Raw genomic sequence first — 22,397 nt, forward strand, 5'->3', positions numbered from 1 at the left:
TTCTCACCTTCACTTCTGAGGCGGCATAGAGATTAAGCATCCGTGGTTTTATGACTGAGCCGGCCCCCAAGGTCTCCAAAGCTCAGTATATGGATCCAGTTGTATTTAAATAAAATCAAAATATAAAATAGTTCGACCAAAAGTCATCCTATATTGAATTTCACAAACAAAATATCATATTTTTTTACGTTCACCCAGTTCTCCCATCTATTTTTTAATATTGATGTTTATATTAAAACCCACCAATACACATTCTTGATAAGCTTTATTGTTTATTTTTATGGGTTTTTTTTAGGTTTACCAACAGATCCAGCCAGACTGGTTATGGATGCTGTATCCAGTGTATTTTGCTCTATTATATTTGGAAACCGATTTGAGTTTGAGGATGAGAGATTCTCAAAGATATTCAGTTTTTCAGAGGAGACCTTATCTCTTATGGGCACACCTTGGGCACAGGTAAAAATGCAAATACATTATTCAACAGTTATGTATAAACAAAACAATTAGGGCTAGGTTACAAGTGGAGCGCTATTTTATCGTGTGCCTGTAAACGAGCAAATGTTCCCGTTTATGGGTGCACGTTAAATAACCAGACATTACATGTGGCTAATAAATGCTCCGCGAGCTCACAGGAGCATGTTGCGTTTGCACAATTAACTAGAGGTCAGACTTATGGTTAATTAAAACAAATGTGCCCCAATTGCTCCAAAATAAAATGGATAGTAGTTAAGTTAAACAAATAAAGATGACCATTTTCATTTTTTTATAAAAAAAACAGCACAAAGCAGTTATAAGGGGTTAAATTGAGGGGATGTGGGGTGTTAGAAAAAAAAAAAAAACGGCAGTGCCTTTACATTGCAGTCTATAGGGACTATGTTTTAACTGTAAATATATATGTATATGCTTATAAACATATACATTTAAGTGTTAATATGTGTATATATACACATATAAAGTCATAAATATATATGTGAATATACATTTTTAATTTTCTGCCCAACGCTGTGCAAATTTATCCCCTGCTCTGTGCTAGGTGCTAGGAGCCAATGGAAGCGCGCGCTAATGTGGGCCAGGCTTCCAGCCAATGCAAACACAAGGTCGCGTTTGCATTGCAGAAGAATGTTCAGAAGAAGTCACATGATAGAGTATATTTATCAAAGCATCAACTGAAAATACGCTTGAATCCCGCATAGTATTTGTCAGGAGATTGTTCCGGGGTAGTTATCAAAGCATCAATATCGTCAAATATTGAAATTTGTGACGTAATATATGCTCCTGTGATCTCAATCCGACGCAGATAGATGCTTGCATCATTACAGATGTTTCGAAGTCACATTCGACTCTATTTGACCATTTTCCCAATTTATCAAACATTTAACAGGTTCGCTCGCGTCTGTTCCGACGCAGTGTACCAAGTTTTCAATCCGCCACCATTGAGGCCGCAGAAGCCATAGAAATCAAAGCGAGTCTGAATACACAGAAAGGTTATGTTCTGCAAGAGAATGAAGTATATTACATAATAAAAGTAAATTAGAAACGTTATTAAAATTGTATACCCTTTCTAAATCAAACAATATTATTGCTCTACATTTGGTGCACTAGTATAGGGATAAAAATGAAAAATGCATTACTACTTTACAACTTTGGCTCTCATTACAAAGCAAGGGGACTATTTATCCAAAAAATTTTTAAAAGTTTTGCCCCAAACTTGTCGCACTAATAGATATAGAGATAAAAATGAAATAAATACACAACATAATATAGCTAACTTCCTTTTTATTTTATTTTTAAAATCTATTTGCACCATGTTTAAGCCATGTAATACAAGTTCCACTCTCCACTTTGCACCAATTTTGATGCAACACTTTTCGCATCAATTATGACGCAAACTCCTAAACAACCCATACTCTAGTGAATTTTTTCATCTACTTTTGATTAGAATATGCATAATCACATGATTTATGACATCAGCCAATCTGATTCAAATATACATTTTAAACTATCACTAACGGATCAAATTGCTAGATAGTTGTGTCATTGATCACTCATCAGAACTTGTAAGTGCCATTTGTAACATTGTGTATTATACTTTGAAAGTATGTATATGTGAAATTAGTATTAAAGATAAACATTGATGCTGACATTAGGACACACAGTGTAATATTTTAGACAATGATTTTAAAATTTGAATTGATGTTTGATTCAATATAATCTTAAACTGATAGCTCAAAGGGATAGCCCACCTAACATTAAACTGTCATGATTCAGATACAGCAGAAATTAAAATAACCTCTTTACTGTCTTGCTATTTTCAGTGTATTTCTTCCTTCTCTTGAATTTCTTTTTCAGTAAGAAATGTCATCATATATGCCAGCCCATTTTATAACACCTGTGTTTAAAACTAGATTGCAATCAGGAGGGGTTACAAAGGTACAGAGAGAAAACTGGCCCAGCTCTTAAAATATCCATTGATTGCAAATAAATACATATGATACCCTGATTACATGCTATATTCACAATTATTCTTGCTTAGAATAATAACAAATGTACACTATATACATATAGTGGTATAAATAAACACTGAGATATGACAGACAACATTGTTTAGAACAAAAAAAGGGACATGTAAATATGTTTGTAAAAGATTTCTGACATAACAGAGACATATATATATATATATATATATATATATATATATATATATATATATATATACAAGTATGTGCAAAGATATATGTACAAATTCTAGCATTAATAATCATTTATAAAAAAAAAATGAGATAAAAGCATATCATGACTTCTAGAAATACAAATACACATTAATTTATGTGAAAGTATCATATAGCAAATAAATATAAAAATAACTTTGTATGAGATATTGTTTGTTGAGGTATAAATCTATCTATTTCTTGGACATTAACAGATGAAAAATAAAAGATTAGCTTTAGAAAATGTGCTTGTTCATCGACAGTAATGAAATGGTATAAATAAAGTTGGGAAAAACCTTAAACCGTGACATCGATGACCGTTAGTTAACAACAGTTTGATGCTCATCGGGCCGTACTTGACGTGCGTGTTTTTTACTTTTTTTTTTATAAATAAGGGGATCATATGTGGATCTGCATCAGCAAAGTCTGGCGATGTCTGGCGAGCGTATTGACGCCGGCGAATGCAATGAGGTTGACACTTTAATAAATATACCACTTAATGTTAATTTTAAGTGAATACACTTTCCATGAAATTTCCTAAAACAAATGTAACAATGTTACCATAATGAAACTAAAGATTATATGGTTAATGCCATCTTAAATGGATATATTATTAGATACAGAAATGAAGCCATGTTCACTAAAAACTGAGCTGTCCAGAATAAAACTGAAAGACTAAAGCATGTGTAATCAGTTTATATTCTTAAGATGTAAGTCATCTGATTTATTACAGATTTAGAACACTACACTGCAAGAGAAGGGAAAACAAAAATCGTTGAAACAAAAAATCAAAACAGATCAAAAAAGAGAACCTAAGTTCTTCAGAAAATATCTAAATCAATGAATGTATTAAATTCAAATCAGTATCCTAAAGTAGTATTTAACTGAGAAAAGGGGAGGGGAAAAATATCCATAAAACTTAATAAACATATTCTGCTGTCATGGATGTGTGATACTTTGTCCCACTTGTAACTATAGTTGGTACAATAATATGACTTAGTAGTATTAAATTGTAATTCATTTTTTTTTTAGAAAGAATTATTAGTAATTGCTATTATGTACACATGAGCATATAAAGACATATACGCATACATAAGTACAACATTAGCGTATATATAGCATGCTCAATGCGGAGTCAAAAGGCTCGGTCGTGTAAATACACTAAAATATTCCTATACCTATTATTCCCAGAAATTAATCAAATCATATTTTGAGTTGAAACCACTAAGTGAACTCGTCTCCATGGTGAAAATCCAAATGGTTTCTTGTTTTAGTAGCTGTCTATTCTTGTCCACTCCTCGTTCCAAAGGTTTCATTTTTTCTATGACCTTCCATCTTAAGGTAGATACATCATTATTATGTATTTCAATGAAATGTTTGGCTAGTAGGGAGGTAACTCTTGATTTTTTAATGTCCAAGAGATGTTCCCTTATTCTATCCCGGGATTTCCCTGATGTGCACCCTATGTATTGTTGTCCACATGTCGAGCACCAGATCATATAAACCACAAATTGGGAACGACAGTTAACACATGACTGTAGACTGAAAGTTCTACCATTAAAAAATGATGTAAAATGTGTGCCCTGTTCACATGAGAGTAAGAGATATAAGAGGAATGATAACATTTGTACATGCCTTTATGGCTTAGCCAAGAGCTACTCTTTTTGTGTATATTTCCTAATTTACTGGGAGACAGAATGTTACCAATTGAAGCTCCCTTTTTATAGGTAAACCTACATCCACTCTGTATTACTTTTTCTAGATGATCATCTGCCGAGAGCATGGAGATTTTTTTTTTAAAGATAATACATATTTGTGTATACTGGGTAGAATACTCTGTTACAAAGTTAACTCCCTCAGGGTATTTAATATTGCTTTTACTTGGTTTACTGTGCAGAAAATCTCGTCTATTGATATGATCCACCTGCTTTTTAGCCTTCTCTATATCACTGTTCAAATATCCCCTACTTTTTATCCTCTGTATAAGGAGTTCACTTTGTTTATGGTACTCTGACTCATTTGTAGTTCTTTTTTACACACATTAGTTGGCTCTTGACAATAGCAAACGGTACATGCCTTGGATGACAACTATTGCCATGTAACAAAGTGTTACCTGATATAGGTTTGCGATACAAAGTAGTCTCAACTTTCTTGTGTTCACTAGATACACACAATGTAATGTCAAGAAAGTTAATGTGGGTTTCGTGATGATCCATAGTAAACCCAATGTCTACATGATTCTGATTGATATATGTCAGAAAGTCCTCTCTTGACGTATGATCTCCCCTCCAAATGAGAAATGAACACACCTTGATTACCTTCTGAACTGAGCATACATACATACCTCTGTTTGGACACATTTATACTCGGACCCAGTATCTCCTTGTATGCTGCCCATGTTTCAGAGCCTTTATATATCACGCTGAATTTGAATGTGCATTACATTGGAACTGTGAATTATCTATTAGCATGCATGAGATTTGTTACACTCCTGTATTGTTATATCTGGAGGTTATCAGGGCCGAATTTGTATTCCTTCACATGTCCTTCTTTTGAGAGCTTTTTGCAAATGAGTCACCTTTGTTCCTAATCTTTTTAAAACATGAGGCAACACCAAAAGATAAGTACAAACTCACAATTTCAGAGGGCCACAGGGATAATTGCACAAAAAAGGTGAGCTGGCCTATTTTTGGGATCCACTACCTGAGCAGCTGAATGGCCTTTAGATGAGAGAATTACTGTACCTGGAAGCTGTTAGGCAAGTCAACGTGTGATGTATCTAAAGATCCGTTGCTGTAAACCAGCGTTCAGCCAGCTGGGAACTGTGAACGCCAACTCGCTGTCTTTGCACCATTATCCCTGAAATTGTGAGTTTGCACTTATCTTTTGTTGTTTCCTCATGTTTTATTAAACAAAATTACACTATGTTGCACCCCTTTCCTACTATATTTTTTATGATTATGGTTAATGGGCGTCCCATCCAAAAACTCTTTTAATAGGTATATATATATATATATATAAATAAATAACAAAATGATACATTCATACAAAGAAAGACTTGATAACGTAAATACTAAGGGGGAGATTTATCAAGCATCCGATGCTGCTTGCTCCGCCCAATGTTTTCCGGCTCGCTGGAAACATAAGTTAAGAAGCAGCAGTCACAAGACCGCTGCTCCTTAATTCATCCACCACCGACTGCAGTCATCCCAATCAGATATGATCGGGATAATTGACACTCCCTGCTAGCGGCCGATTGGCCATGAATGTGCCGGGGGCAGCATTGCACAAGCATTTTACTAGAAATGCTTGTGCAATGTTAAATGCCAACAACGTATGCTGTCGGCATTTAGTGATGTCGGACGGACATGATTCACTATAGCGAATCATGTCCGTCTTCCATTTGATCATTCGGCCCCCATATATTTATAGCTTAAAGGAGAGAGGCAATATACTAGCAAATATATATTATATATATGAGTAGAAGTGTCCATATTGTAATTGTCTTTTCATTGAATGCATTGTTTTTCATCAATAACCTGTGTGTTTTCAAAGTTGGAGGATACAATTCCAGAGCTGATGAAATACATCCCAGGGCCACACAAAAAGATTGTAGATGTATCAGAAGAACTGGTTGCGTGTATACAAAAGAGAGTGGAGATCAACCAAGCGACACTAGATCCCGCTTGCCCCAGGGATTATATTGATTGTTTCCTTATCAAAATGGAACAGGTAATCAAAGCTAAGCAGTATGGAGCGATGATATATAGAGCAATAGAAAGAGTTATTGAGAGAGGTGATATAAAGCAACAGGAGGAACTATAGGGAGAGTTATGTGGAGCAATAAAAGGATTTATAGGGAGGGTCATGTGGAGCAAGCAATAGAAGATGTTATAGGAATAGGCTATGTGAAGTGATAGAAGGAGCTGTAGGGAAGGTTATATAGAGCAATAGGAGGAGTTAATTGAAGAGATTATATGAGCAATAATTGTAATTATAAGAAGTCATATAGTAATAGGAAGGGTTAAAGGGCCCCATGTACAAAGCAGCACATTTGAGCCTGCTCCCCCCCCCCCCCATGTAGGAAGCAGCGGTCATTAGACAACTGCATCTTACACTTTTTGCCATCTCTGAGTTGGCAGAGAAATATTACCCTGAGCTCACTCAGCATGATTGACTAGCCTTTTTCTCGTGCAAGAGAAGGGACAGGCTTTACACGCTCACTTGAGCGTGTAATGATAAATATGGGCTGCGGACAAACAGAATCCACTGTCCGTATGCAGCAAAGGTGAGCAGACAACTTCTCAAGTTCATAAGCGTGTCCGCTCACCTGTTAGTACATGTGGGCCATAGGGAGAATTATATGGAGCAATAGGAAAATATATAGGAAGGGTTATATGAAGCAATAAGTGTTGTTGTAGTGAGAGTTTATATGGAACAATAATGGGAGTTATTGGGGAGGTTATATAATGAATAGGATAGGTTATAGGGAGCAGTGATATGGAGCAATAGGAGGAGTTATAGGGAGAGTTATATGGACAAATAAAAGCAGTTAAATTGGGAGGTTGTTTGAAAGCAGTATGAGGAGTTATAGGGAGTGCTAAGAAATGGGAGGAGTTATATGAAGAGCTTTATAGGGTGATAGATTGCTGTATCGAAAATAGTTGAAGAATATACAGTATCATAGAGAGCATGAAAATGCTATATGGATGGTTATTTTTAAAGATTATTATGGAGACATTTAAGAAGATATTTTATTTAAACAATGTCTGCATATAAGAAGGTATAATAGAATATAAATATTTGTAAAGTCAAAATAAAAATGTAATGATTCATATAGAGAATTCAATTTAAAAATAAATTGACCAATAAGCTGCCATTATCAAATTGTGCACAGTCAATGCATGTCCATAGTGTCTGAGACAATAGCTTCTACTGAGTATGTGCAGTATAAGAGTCAATGATTAGACAAACTATTTAAGAAATATCTGTGATACTAGGTGAAGGCAAAATTATATTTATGAATCAATAACATCTGTATTTTTGTTTGTATATGAATTAAGATGTTCTTTGTGTTTTGTTCAGGAAAAACAAAATCCTAACACCGAGTTCACCATGAGAAATCTCTTGATAACAGTTCACAGTCTCCTTCTTGGTGCTACAGATACTGTTGGTACCACACTGAGGCATGCATTTCTAATATTACTAACATATCCTGAGGTACAAGGTAGGTCAAAGAGTTGTAAAAAGTGTCATATATTCATAGGATCCTGTAACAGACATATTAAACAAATTGTACAATTCTGTTAAATTATAGGTGTACACCCAGATTTTTCAAACCTTTCATCAGACCTCTCTAACAGGATAGGTTTGAAAACAAGTGGTGTAAATTATACTCACTTTTAAATTTAAAAAAATGTTTTTATCCAAAAAATATCTTTTAACGTGTTGTAGCTGTTGCCCTTTCATAAACATGACATTCCTATGCCCATTTTAAAAGTAAAAATCCATTAAAAAAATGTTAATAAATAATAAATATAAAATAAAGGTACCTGAATGTTAGATCAGGTCATATTGACATAAAATATTAAGGAAAGGGTTGGTTGTACCCTTTGAAAGAACTATTCTCTATAGGAGAATATATCAACCTGTGAGTAAACACATAATTAGTTCTCATTTCTGATTGGCTGCTTATTTTTACTTTTCAGTATTACTTTAAAATGTAAATTTCTCTTGTAAGGTGTATCCAGTCCATGGGTTCATCCATTACTTGTGGGATATTCTCCTTCCCAACAGGAAGCTGCAAGAGGACACCCACAGCAGAGCTGTCTATATAGCTCCTCCCCTAACCCCCACCTCCAGTCATTCTCTTGCAGCTCTTTAAAGATATTCTCCTGTTCCTGCTTCCACATGTTCCGAAAACCTGGCTGTAACATATCTGGCATCCTAATGTATTCAAGCACAAGTATTTTACAGAGAATGCAAAATAATTTTTAAGGATGGGGAAAAAATGTAAAATTAGTTTAATGAAAAAAAATGTAAATGTTGTTGTATTGGTCTTTATGCCTGAAAAGCCGTCCCTAGAAGACCAAGTACCTAATGATATAAAGTTCGCCAGATCAGACAGGATTTTTCATGCCGACCCTCGCAGGGGCTGTCCTGGTGGAATTATCGCAAAAAAAAAAGGCATTCCCTGCGAGTGGCGAGATGTCTCCTATTAAAAGTAATGGAGCTTACTGGAAACAGACACTTTACTCCATAGAGTGAAGTTAGCAGTGAGGAGGGGGTGCACCATAAAAAGTAAATTCTGCAGCCAATATAAATCTCATTACGCCGCCTTCTGTGTAAAACATCGTACAATCGCCTATATTTTCGTATGCATGTGTTTGTCTATTAGGATTGGGCGAATGTTTTTAAAAATTTGAAATTTAAAACGAATTTTGATACATTCGTTCGTTCGAACCGAATTTCAAATGTTTATATAACATTCTAACATTCTATTTTCGAATTTTCGTTTTCAAATTTTTCAATAAAATTCGAAAATATTCGTTCGAATAATAGAATGTTTAGCTATGTATTCATTCAATTTTTAAATGTAATATTCTAAATCGAATGTGACATTCGAATTCGAATGTGACATTCAAATTAGAAATAGTATTTCTAGTCTACAACTGTGTTTAATAAATGTAATATTCGAATTTGAATGCTACATTCTGATTAGAATGTCACATTCGAATTTTAAATAGTATTTCTAGTCTATGTGAAATATTCGATTCGAATATGATATTCGATTTGAATGTGACATTCGAATTCGAAATAGTTTTTCTTTTCTAATACTGTGTTTTATAAATGTAATTTGAATGTGACACTCGATTCGAATGTGATATTTGATTCGAATGTGACATTCGAAATAGTGTTTCTAGTCTATAATTGTGTTTTATAAATGTAATATTCGAATTTGAATGTGATATTCGAATGTAACATTTGAATTCGAATGTGACATTCGAAAACTGTAAATAACGTTCGAAAATCAAATCGAATTTTTAAGAATATTCGTTCTTATCAACATTCTATTATGTAAATCGAATTTCTACAATAATATTCGTTCTAACATTCGAATTCGGATATAAAAAACATTCGCCCATCCCTATTGTCTATTAGGGTTATAAGTATTTTCAGTGGTTTGAGAAAAGCTCGCCACCTTTTAGTTTGCAAGAAAAAACTTTGAGATCTGTAGTGAGAAAATCTTTACAGAATTAGGCTGGGATTAGAGAAACAATTTCATAAATGCCCATGGAACGCCCACGTTCAGTCCAATTTATGAAAAAACAGCAATTACGCTTTGTATTTTTTAATTATAAAGACTGCGTGTTTTTGCGCATTTAGTGCACTTAAATAATATTTTACATTGTGCATATTTAATAAAATGTATTCCTGTGTAATTTACATACACATTTTAGGTTTTTGATAAAATTTGATTTTGGTGAAGATGTTTGATGCACCTTAGAAATACCATTTTTTTCTGTGTATTTTGTGTAAATGGTTTAATTATTTATTTTGAAAGATATTTAAAATACAAATTTTATTCTGTGCTTTTGTAATGTTCGTATCTCCTCCCCATACGAAGATACAATATACGCCCCCTAGTGAGACATCCTGTTTTCAAGGTAAAAATTAGCTCTAGATCATTCCATCAGGGAAATAGAGGTACTGGTGAGCATTCTTATAGAATCTTGCCAGCCCAGACACCTCTAGATCATCAAACCCTTAGGGGCTGATTTATTATGCTGCAAATGCAGCAGTTTCTACGCGAGCCTTTAGGCTCGCCGAAAACATGTTAAGAAGCAGCGGTCAGCCCGATTGGAATTGGCCCCTTAGGATCTACAGCTCTCTGGTCCGGTGAGATGATCTAAGATATGTCACCAGTACTGCAAAGTCTCTCAAACTATTTTATAGCTTGGGATTTGTTTATCTTGTTATCTTTGTTATTAATGTAAATGAGACACTACTAGATAATGCTAAAAAAAAAGGAACAACAAGATTTCTCCAACATTGGTGTGTCCGGTCCACGGTGTCATCCATTACTTGTGGGATATTCTCCTCCCCCACAGGGAAAGGCAAGGAGAGCACACAGCAAGAGCTGTCCATATAGTCCCTCCCAGGCTCCGCCCCCCCAGTCATTCTCCTTGCCGCTCTGAACAAGTAGCATCTCCTCGGGGATGGTGAGGAGTTTGTGGTGTTTAGTTGTAGTTTTTTATTCTTCTATCAAGAGTTTGTTATTTTAAAATAGTGCTGGTATGTACTATTTACTCTGAAACAGAAAAAGATGAAGAGTTCTGTTTGTGAGAGGAATATGATTTTAGCAGCAGTTACTAAAATCGTTTGCTGTTTCCACATAGGACTGTTGAGATGAAGTAACTTCAGTTGGGGGAAACAGTTTGCAGACTTTTCTGCTTAAGGTATGACTAGCCATTTTTCTAACAAGACTGTGTAATGCTGGAAGGCTGTCATTTTCCCCTCATGGGGATCGGTAAGCCATTTTCTTAGTCTCAAACAGAATAAAGGGCTTAATATGGGCTATAAACTGGTAGACACTTTTAGGGGCTAAATCAATTGCTTTATTTAAGTATTATATGCAGTTTGAAGTTGTATTTCACACTTTTATAACATTGGGGAACGTTTTTAGCACCAGGCACTTGTTAAGACACCTTCCCAGTCAGGAAGGGCCTTTCTCTGTAGTAGGCAGAGCCTCATTTTCGCGCCATTACTGTGCAGTTAATTTTAAGTTCAGTACATGCAGCTGCATGTGTGAGGGTCTGGAATCCACTAAAAACGTTCCTAGAAGGCTTCATTTGGTATCATATACCCCCCTGGGATTGGTGAAGTTGCAGCAAAGGCTGTGGCTGGGACTGTAAGGGGGTTAAAATTAAAAACGGCTCCGGTTTCCACATTTTAAGGGTTAACAGCTTGAAAATTGGGGTGCAATACTTTGAATGTATTAAGACACTGTGGTGAAAATTTGGTAAAGATTGGATAAATTGGATAATTCCTTCATAGTTTTTCACATATTCAGTAATAAAGTGTGCCCTGTTTAACATTTAAAGAGACAGTAACGGTTTTGTTTTAAAACGGTTTTTGTGCTTTATTAACCAGTTTAAGCCTGTTTAACATGTCTGTACCTTCAGATAGATCATGTTCTGTATGTATGGTAGCCAATGTGGTTCCCCCTTCAAATATAGTGTGATAATTGTGCCATAGCGTACAAACAAAGTAAGGACAGAACTGTCACAAATTGTAAAGTTGCCCAGGATGATTCCTCAGATGAAGGAAGTAGACATAGTTCTACATCATCTCCTTCTGTGTCTATACCAGTTATGCCCGCGCAGGCGACCCCTAGTACTTCTAGCGCGCCAATGCTTGTTACTATGCAGTAATTGACGGCAGTAATGGATAACTCCTTAGCTAATATTTTATCCAAAATGCCAGCATTTCAGAGAAAGCGCGATTGTTCTGTTTTAAACACTGTAGAGCAGGAGGGCGCTGATGATAATTTTTCTGTCATACCCTCACACCAATCTGAAGTGGCAGTGAGGGAGGGTTTGTCAAATTGGGAAATTTCTGATACAGGAAGAATTTCTCAACAGGCAGAACCTGATGTTGTGACATTTAAATTTAAATTAGAGCATCTCCGCGCATTACTTAAGGAGGTGCTATCTACTCTGGATGATTGTGACAATCTGGTCAACCCAGAAAAATTGTGCAAGATGGACAGTTCCTTGAGGTCCCGGTGCACCCTGATGCTTTTCCGATACCTAAACAGGTGGCGGACATAGTGAATAAGGAGTGGGAGAAGCCAGGCATACCTTTTGTCCCTCCTCCTATATTTAAGAAATTGTTCCCTATGGTCGACCCCAGGAAGGACACATGGCAAACAGTCCCTAAGGTCGAGGGGGAGTTTTTCTACTCTAGCCAAGCGCGCGACCATTCCTATTGAGGACAATTGTGCTTTCAAAGATCCTATGGATAAAAAATTGGAGGGTTTGCTTAAAAAGATTTTTGTACAGCAAGGTTACCTCCTTCAACCTATTTCGTGCATTATTCCTGTCACTACAGTGGCGTGGTTCTGGTTCGAGGAACTGGAAAAGTCGCTCAGTAGGGAGACTCCGTATGAGGAAGTCATGGACAGAATTTACACACTTAAGTTAGCTAATTCCTTTATTTTAGACGCCGCTTTGCAGTTAGCGAGGTTAGCGGCAAAAAAAAAAAAAAAAAATCAAAAAAAAAAAAAATCAGGGTTTACAATTGTGGTGCGCAGAGCGCTCTGGCTAAAGTCTTGGTCGGCGGATGTATCTTCCAAGACAAAATTGCTTAATATCCCTTTCAAAGGTAAGAACCCTTTTGGGCCAGAATTGAAAGAGATTATTTCAGACATCACTGGGGAAAAGGGCCATGCCCTCTCACAAGATAAACCTTTCAAGGCTAAGAATAAGTCCAATTTTCGTTCCTTTCGCAATTTCAGGAACGGACCGGCTTCCAACTCGGCAGCCTCTAGACAAGAGGGTAACGCTTCCCAGACTAAACCAGCTTGGAAATCAATGCAAGGCTGGAACAAGGGTAAACAGGCCAAGAAGCCTGCTGCTGCTACAAGACAGCATGAAGAGGTAGCCCCCGATCCGGAACCGGATCTAGTAGGGGGCAGACTCTCTCTTTGCTCAAGCTTGGGCAAGAGATGTTCAGGATCCCTGGGCACTAGAAATAGTCTCTCAGGGTTATCTTCTAGTATTCAAGGAACTACCCCCAAGGGGAAGGTTCCACATGTCTCACTTATCTTCAAACCAAGTAAAGAGACAGGCATTCTTACATTGTGTAGAAGACCTGTTAAAGATGGGAGTGATACACCCAGTTCCAACTGTGGAACAAGGTCAGGGGTTTTTCTCAAATCTGTTTGTAGTTCCCAAAAAAAGAGGGAACTTTCAGACCAATTCTGGATTTAAAAATTCTAAACAAATTTCTCAGAGTGCCATCGTTCAAAATGGAAACTATTCGAACGATTTTACCTACAATCCAGGAGGGTCAATTTATGCCTACCGTGGATCTAAAGGATGCGTATCTGCATATTCCTATCCACAAAGATCATCATCAGTTCCTAAGGTTCGCCTTTCTGGACAAACATTACCTATTGTGGCTCTCCCATTCGGGCTAGCCACTGCTCCAAGGATTTTCACAAAGTTGCTCGGGTCCCTTCTAGCGGTTCTAAGACCCAGGGGCATTGAAGTGGCACCTTACTTGGACGACATCCTAATTCAAGCGTCGTCTCTTTCAAAGACAAAGGCTCACACAGACATTGTTCTAGCCTTTCTCAGATCTCACGGGTGGTAGGTGAACATAGAAAAAAGTTCCCCGTCTCCGTCAACAAGAGTCCCTTTCTTGGGAACAATAATAGATTCTTTAGAAATGAAGATTTTCCTGACAGATGTCAGAGAGTCAAAGCTTCTAAACGCTTGTCAGGTTCTTCACTATGTTCTACGGCCTTCCATAGCTCAGTGCATGGAAGTAGTAGGGTTGATGGTTGCAGCAAGGGACATAGTTCCTTTTGCACGAATTCATTTAAGACCATTACAACTGTGCATGCTCAAACAGTGGAATGGGGACTATACAGACTTGTCTCCAGTGATTCAAGTAGATCAGAAGACCAGAGACTCACTCCGTTGGTGGCTGACCCAGGATTCCGCAGACCAGAGTGGGTCATTGTCACGACCGACGCCAGTCTATTAGGCTGTGGCACGGTCTGGGATTCCCTGAAAGCTCAGGGTCTATGGTCTCGGGAAGAGTCTCTTCTTCCGATAAACATTCTGGAACTGAGAGCGATATTCAATGCTCTCCGGGCTTGGCCTCAACTAGCAAAGGCCATATTCATAAGATTCCAATCAGACAACATGACGACTGTTGCTTACTTCAACCATCAGGGGGGAACAAGGAGTTCCCTGGCGATGAGAGAGGTGACCAAGATCATCAAATGGGCGGAGGATCACTCCTGCCACCTGTCTGCGATCCACATCCCAGGAGTGGAAAACTGGGAGGCGGATTATCTGATTCGTCAGACTTTTCATCCGGGGGAGTGGGAACTCCACCCGGAGGTGTTTGCCCAGTTGACCCAATTATGGGGCATTCCAGACATGGATCTGATGGCGTCTCGTCAGAACTTCAAGGTTCCTTGCTACGGGTCCAGATCCAGGGATCCCAATGCGACTCTAGTGGATGCATTAGTGGCGCCTTGGACTTTCAACCTAGCTTATGCGTTTCCACCGTTCCCTCTCATTCCCAGGCTGGTAGCCAGGATCAAACAGGAGAAGGCCTCGGTGATTTTGATAGCTCTTGCGTGGCCACGCAGGACTTGGTGTGCAGACCTGGTGAATATGTCATCGGCTCCACCATGGAAGCTACCTTTGAGACAGGATCTTCTAGTACAAGGTCCATTCGAACATCCAAATCTAGTCTCTCTCCAGCTGACTGCTTGGAAATTGAATGCTTGATTTTGTCTAAGCGTGGGTTTTCGGATTCTGTGATAGATACTCTGGTAGAAGCCAGAAAACCTGTGACTAGAAAGATTACCATAAAATATGGAAAAGATATATCTGTAAGATTAAAATTCCTAGGATCCTTTCCTTTCTCCAAGAAGGTTTGGATAAGGGATTATCAGCTAGTTTTCTAAAATGACAGATTTCTACTTTATCTGTCTTGTTACACAAACGACTGGCAGCTGTGCCAGATGTTCAAGCTTTTGTTCAGGCTTTGGTCAGGATCAAGCCTGTTTACAGACCCTTGACTCCTCCCTGGAGTCTAAATTTGGTTCTTTCAGTTCTTCAAGGGGTTCTGTTTGAACTCTTACATTCCATAGATATCAAGTTGTTATCTTGGAAAGTTCTGTTTTTGGTTGCTATTTCTTCTGCTAGAAGAGTTTCTGAATTATCTGCTCTGTAGTGTAATCCGCCCTATCTGGTGTTCCATTAAGATAAGGTTGTTTTGCGTACTAAACCTGGTTTCCTTCCAAAGGTTGTTTCCAACAAGAATATTAACCAGGAAATAGTTGTGCCTTCTTTGTGTCCGAATCCAGTTTCAAAGAAGGAACGCTTGTTACACAATTTAGATGTAGTCCGTGCTTTAAAGTTCTATTTAGAAGCAACAAAGGATTTCAGACAAACGTCTTCTCTGTTTGTCGTTTATTCTGGCAAGAGGAGAGGTCAAAAAAAGCTACTGCTACCTCTCTTTCCTTTTGGCTGAAAAGCATCATACGATTGGCTTACGAGACTGCCGGACGGCAGCCTCCTGAACGAATCACAGCTCACTCTACTAGGGCTGTGGCTTCCACATGGGCCTTCAAGAACGAGGCTTCTGTTGATCAGATATGTAAGGCAGCGACCTGGTCTTCTCTGCACACTTTGTCCAAATTCTACAAATTTGATACTTTTGCTTCTTCGGAGGCTATTTTTGGGAGAAAGGTTTTGCAAGCCGTGGTGCCTTCTGTTTAGGTAACCTGATTTGCTCCCTCCCTTCATCCGTGTCCTAAAGCTTTGGTATTGGTTCCCACAAGTAATGGATGACACTGTGGACCGGACACACCAATGTTGGAGAAAACAGAATTTATGCTTACCTGATAAATTACTTTCTCCAACGGTGTGTCCGGTCCACGGTCCGCCCTGGTTTTTTAATCAGGTTTGAAGAATTTCTTTCTCTATACACTACAGTCACCACGGCACCCTATAGTTTCTCCTTTTTTTCTCCTAACCTTCGGTCGAATGACTGGGGGGGCGGAGCCTGGGAGGGACTATATGGACAGCTCTTGCTGTGTGCTCTCCTTGCCTTTCCCTGTGGGGGAGGAGAATATCCCACAAGTAATGGATGACACCGTGGACCGGACACACCGTTGGAGAAAGTAATTTATCAGGTAAGCATAAATTCTGTTTTTGTGTGATTTCTCTAGATGTAGTTGAGTTTTTCGGGCCATTATTCATCATATTGCAAAATGTTGTGCTATAATATTCTACTTGACAGATAAACTTCACAAGGAAATTGATCAGGTGATTGGAAGAAATAGACTTCCACTTCTGTCTGACCGGAGCCAGATGCCTTATACCGATGCTGTGATCAATGAAGTCCAGAGATTTGTAGATCTTGTTCCACTCAATGTCACCCATTCAGTGACAAAAGATATACAGTTCCGAGGATATACTCTCCCCAAGGTAAAATTATATCAAACATGTACCTGGGTTTTCAGATACTATTGCAATATAATCCATGGGATGTTTAATCAAAATAATGTATAGAATTGTGTGGAGCTGCCCCTTCTATTGTTTATTACAGAATTCCATATGATCCACTAATCATAAAAGTAGTGGGCAGTTATATAGCCAGCAAGCCCACACCAATGGAGATGTATTAAATAGTATTTTTTAACTCTATATTCAGATGGCAAAACTGGTCAGAATTTTTGATACACAGTAGAGTTATATAGTCAGTAATAGCTCAATGTATACAGGTACACCAGACACAACTAAAAAAAGTATGAAGCTAATTAGTTAAGATCTTGTGTTGAATGTAGAAGGTTCAGGCGTATAAAGCCAATACTATCACATGCAGAGTTTTTACTGTCATGTTTCAACAGTGAACTTGCATATTTTTAATATTGGACCTTCTGGTTAAGTTTTCAAAATGTCTAGACACTACAAAACCTTTTACATTACGTGCAGTAGGCCATAGAGGGCACATCAGGTGGAGACTACATAATTGCATGCTGACGTTTAATTCAGGGAAACTAATATTTATATGATATATGCTCAGTACAGTTAATAACAAACATGGTAACTGAAAGATGGCAATGATATTGTAAAGAGGCTGGCATTTTGCATATAATCATTATACAAATGGCAATTGTATAAACATACAGAATGTAGTTCTGTGCAGATGCTTACCTGACCAAAAATTAGGATATGTAAAGACAAACACTCTTAAAATATAAGATCAATTTTAAATTTTAGGAGTTGGAGATGCTGACCGTATTAGGGACAATGAACCCAAATTTTTTCTCTCGTGATTCAGATAGAGCATGAAATTTTAAGCAACTTTCTAATTTACTCCTGTTATCAAATTTTCTTTATTCTTTTGGTATCTTTATTTGAAATGCAAGAATGTAAGTTTAGATGCCGGCCCATTTTTGGTGAACAACCTGGGTTGTCCTTGCTTATTGGTGGATAAATTCATCCACCAATAAAAAAGTGCTGTCCAAAGTGCTGAACCAAAAAAGCTTAAATGCCTTCTTTGTCAAATAAAGATTGCAAGAGAACAAAGAAAAATTGATAATAGGAGTAAATTAGAACGTTGCTTAAAATTGCATGCTCTATCTGAATCACGAAAGAAAAAATTTGGGTTCAGTGCCCCTTTAATTGGTGTTATTGTTGTACAAGATTCCCGCGGTGGGTCTAAATAATGAAACTTACATAGAAAAACTCAATTACCTACATTAGTATAGCTTTGAAGAGAGAAGGACGAGAGGTGATATCATAGAAACCTTAAAGTATAATAGGGGACTAAATCATGCTGAAGCTGAAATTACAACAAATAGAGAAAAACCAGAACAAGGAGTCATGATCTCATGTTGAATGTAGCAGGTTCAGGCGTAATTAGCACATTTGTCTATATAGAAAGAGTGGTTGATTCATCAAATAAATGTCCATTAAAAGTAGTAAAGACTTTGGGGTACATTTATTAAAAGTCGAGCGTACATGATTTGCTATAGCGAATCATGTCCGCTCGACATCGCTAAATGACAACAGCATATGCTGTCAGTATTTATCATTGCGCAAGCATTTCTAGTGAAATGCTTGTGCAATGCCGCCTGCTGCTCACTGGTGGCCAATCGGCCTCTAGAAGGGGCTGTCAATCATTCTGATCGGATTGGTATGATTTCAATCCACCACCTAAAAGACCAAAACAATGGGCCTCCGAAGAAGCATCTGCTGCTTCAAAAATGGAGCCCAAACACTGTAGAAAACTTCAATAATTCCTGGGATAATCATATTAACTCATTAAGCTTATACTTAATAGGAAATACAGAACTTGTTGGGTCTATGAAACGCGTAAGACTCTGTTCTTACATGCTAATGGTCTCCTGGATGCTGCTATGAGATGTAATTTTACCCTATCTAATAAAGGATTGATCGTATTTTTTATATAAAAAAGGGCTCATTTGCTTCTTTCTGGAACTCTATTTTTCAAGAACTTGTTGGGTCTATGGTTCTTATATGCTATCAAAATGTATGTTTCTATGTTTATGTTTCTATCTGTGTTTGGTCTAATATATTTTTTATGTATGAACCAGAGGCATTTTTCAGAAATTGAAAGCTAAAATTTGTTTTTTTTAAAAAATAATTAATAAAATGCCCAAATAACGTTTTCTTTATAATTTTGTCCCAACACTTCACAATGATCAAATTTTACTCGATAACTAATAAGTAGCTAAAGTTTTTCTATTTTTAATTACTTTTTAAGGGCACTGATGTCTTCCCATTGCTCTGTTCTGTTCATCGTGATCCCAGTCAATTCTCTACTCCGTACAAATTCAACCCCAACCACTTCTTAGATGAGAATGGTGGATTCAAGAAGAATGATGCTATGATGGCTTTTTCCGCAGGTAATGACCTTCATCAGGACATGTATCCACTGTAGAGAACTGATGACTTTTTTAATTTACTTACTATGGTCATCAGAAAACTTCTAGCAAATAACTTTATTATATTTCTACAGGGAAGCGGAGATGTCCCGGGGAGGGACTCGCTCTCATAGAACTCTTTCTATTCTTCACCATCATCCTGCAAAACTTCACCTTAACCTCAGAGAAAAAGTTTACTGAAGATGATATTGCCGCTAAATTTTCCGGATTTTTAAATCACCCCATATCTTTTCAACTCTCCTTCATTGCTCGATAATATGGTGTTACATAAATAATTAACCTTTTCAAAGTATGTGAAAATCATCATTGATACCTGTAGCTATGTACTTTATTACTTATGAAATAATATCAAAATGTACATTTCTACCTTTGTTCATTTTAAAAATTATAGAGAGAAGAAATATATGATCACATCTTCAGATTATGGAGCATTGACAATGCACTTTTTTGGTTTGTTTGCAAATGAGTGGGTATTTCATCTTTATTCACTTTAACATTTAAAGGTACACCAATTTGAGAAAAAATATGCTTAAGAACCGAACTTCTAAAACTTTTATCATCTGGGACTTCTTTTTACATTGGAACACTTTTTGTAACACCTATTTTATAATATAGCCCAAAACAAATCCCTTTTTTCCTATAGGAATAAACATAAAATGTTTGTTTTTGTTTTTTTATACATCAGTATACTGCAAGTTAGGGGACTGTATTGAAAATAAGAAAATTTTACTTTTGCGGTCACTGCTAATTACTAACAGTAAGGGGTATATTTATTACGGTGCGGACGGAAATGATACGATGTAGCGTATCATGTCTGCTGCACATGGATAAATACCGACAGCATACACTGTCAGCATTTATCATTGCACCAGCAGTTCTTGTGAACTGCTGGCGCAATACCACCCCCTGCAGATTCACAGCCAATCGGCCGCTAGCAGGGGTTGTCAATCAACACGATCGTATTCTAATTGGGTTGATTTCTGTCCGCCGCCTCAGAACAGGCAGACAGGTTATGGAGCAGCAGTCTTTAGACCACTGCTTCATAACTTCTGTTTCCGGTGAGCCTGAAGGCTCGCCAGAAACACGGGGCATCAAGCTCCGTACGAAGCATGATAAATTGACCCCTAAGACTCATTGTTTTAATCTATGTACCATCCTTGCAGTCTTCTCCTCCATGTGATGATTAACAACTTCCATACACAATATGTACTCTGCATGTTCCATCAATTTTAGAAAGAATTTGACCAAAAAAATTGGACTTTGCAATTTTTGGCCAGATGATTAAAATATTTGAGCACATTTGAAGGGAACAAAATTAGCTATCTGACTTACACATCACACTATGGGCCCCATGTATTAAATGCTGTGCAGATAATGTTCTCATCTTGAGAACCTGGGGCCGATTTATCATAGCCTGAATGGAGCCAAATACCTCTGTTTCCGTGCGAGCCTTCAGGCTTCAGTATTGCTTCAGACTTGAAAATGGAGGACATTCTTCCGAAAGCTTGCCATCTTATAAATGTATAGTTAGTCCAATAAAAAAGTATCATTGCTCAATGCAATACTCTTGTTATTTTGATATCTAAATCTCTAGACTAACACGGCTACTTCAATCAATATATATATATATATATTATTATATTAGTATTATTGTCCACAACAAGACTGAGAGCTCCCTGCAGTACTCCACAAGGAAATAAAGGAGTTTTCTAGTGGGCGATGTACTTACCTCATTAGATTGAGGTGAAATCTGGTGAGTACCCACCTTTTTACCAGACACGGATAAGAAGATTGTACAGAACTGATTTGCATATCTAAAGACAGAGACTGCTTGGTTTTATCATACTTTTTTGCATCTTGATATTGAAAGTTTTTATTACCCAGAATAAGACTTTTTATATACATAATTTTTATATATATCTTTCATATTGTTTTATACTTCCTTCTATATTTTAATACTGGTGGTACATTACTCGTTCAATATTGCGCTCCATCAAGATTACAACGGAGACATCATTTTACTCCCAGCATTATATTTTAACTGCTAGATGTACTTCATTTGAAGCCATTTTTTTCATGTATACATTTTAAGTTATTTCATTGTTTCTATAATATGGAACTAAATATGTATGTACATGTATAGAATTTATTGTAATACACTACATATCACATATTCATTATCACACTAATTTACCCACAGTTTTTATTTAACTGTGAAGTAGCGTCTCCTGACAGCCACAGGAGATTCCATAGATTGGGTCTGATGCGCTTTAACCACATTTCTTTCTTTTCCTTCAAACTCTAATTGGGAAGTTTAATAGGGATATTATCTTCCCGGTGCGGTATAGCAGCTTTGACTTCTATCTTTAGCTACTTTAGATACTAGGTTTTATATATATACTTTATGTCCACAAACATAGACAAATTGAAGCCTTTATTTGTTACTGGATAAAGTCCCGTTACAATCTTTTCCTTAGGATTATCCTTAGCGCAGTCCCCGAGTGTTCTGTTCTGTTTTTAATTATCCCTAGGGGACAGCGGCTAGGATTTTACGGTAATTACCCAGAATATTTCGTGTTTTTTAACATTCTCTAAATTTACTTTTACTTACACATTACTTCTATAAATATCTAGAAAGTGATTTTTTTATTCTACTTTACTTCATTCTTTGCCCTAAATAGCAGGATAACATTTAAGTCTAAATATAGACATACTGTGACAAAACCAATCTCGCCACTGTACATTGGAGGGCCTGTTATGGAACATTCTTTGGGCTGGAGGTACATGGGCTTAAGGATACCCAGAGACTGCATGGAAATATGGAATGTTATATGCTGGACACCCCATGTACTTTCATAACTCTGTCTTATGTCTATGTCACCCTGTATCCATAAATACAGGATGGGTACAGGGTGTGAGTGCCCCTTGTGGGAGCAATTGTGACTCTATAAGCCAAGTGGGCA

At 37.2% G+C, this 22,397-nt stretch overlaps 1 protein-coding gene across 1 annotated transcript in view; it reads left to right on the plus strand.

Annotated features, from left to right (window-relative positions):
* Positions 1-19,837, plus strand: part of LOC128636035 (cytochrome P450 2G1-like) — a 49,979-nt gene extending 30,142 nt beyond the window's left edge. The window contains exons 4-9 of the mRNA XM_053689109.1: positions 296-456; positions 6,264-6,440; positions 7,794-7,935; positions 16,761-16,948; positions 19,254-19,395; positions 19,509-19,837. Of these exons, the coding sequence (XP_053545084.1) occupies positions 296-456; positions 6,264-6,440; positions 7,794-7,935; positions 16,761-16,948; positions 19,254-19,395; positions 19,509-19,690 (992 nt within the window). The 3' untranslated portion in view covers positions 19,691-19,837. The remainder of the gene's footprint in view (positions 1-295; positions 457-6,263; positions 6,441-7,793; positions 7,936-16,760; positions 16,949-19,253; positions 19,396-19,508) is intronic.
* The last annotated feature ends 2,560 nt before the right edge of the window (positions 19,838-22,397 follow it).

This window comes from Bombina bombina, chromosome 7 (assembly GCF_027579735.1).
Source record: "Bombina bombina isolate aBomBom1 chromosome 7, aBomBom1.pri, whole genome shotgun sequence".
In the NCBI taxonomy this organism is placed as follows: domain Eukaryota; kingdom Metazoa; phylum Chordata; class Amphibia; order Anura; family Bombinatoridae; genus Bombina; species Bombina bombina.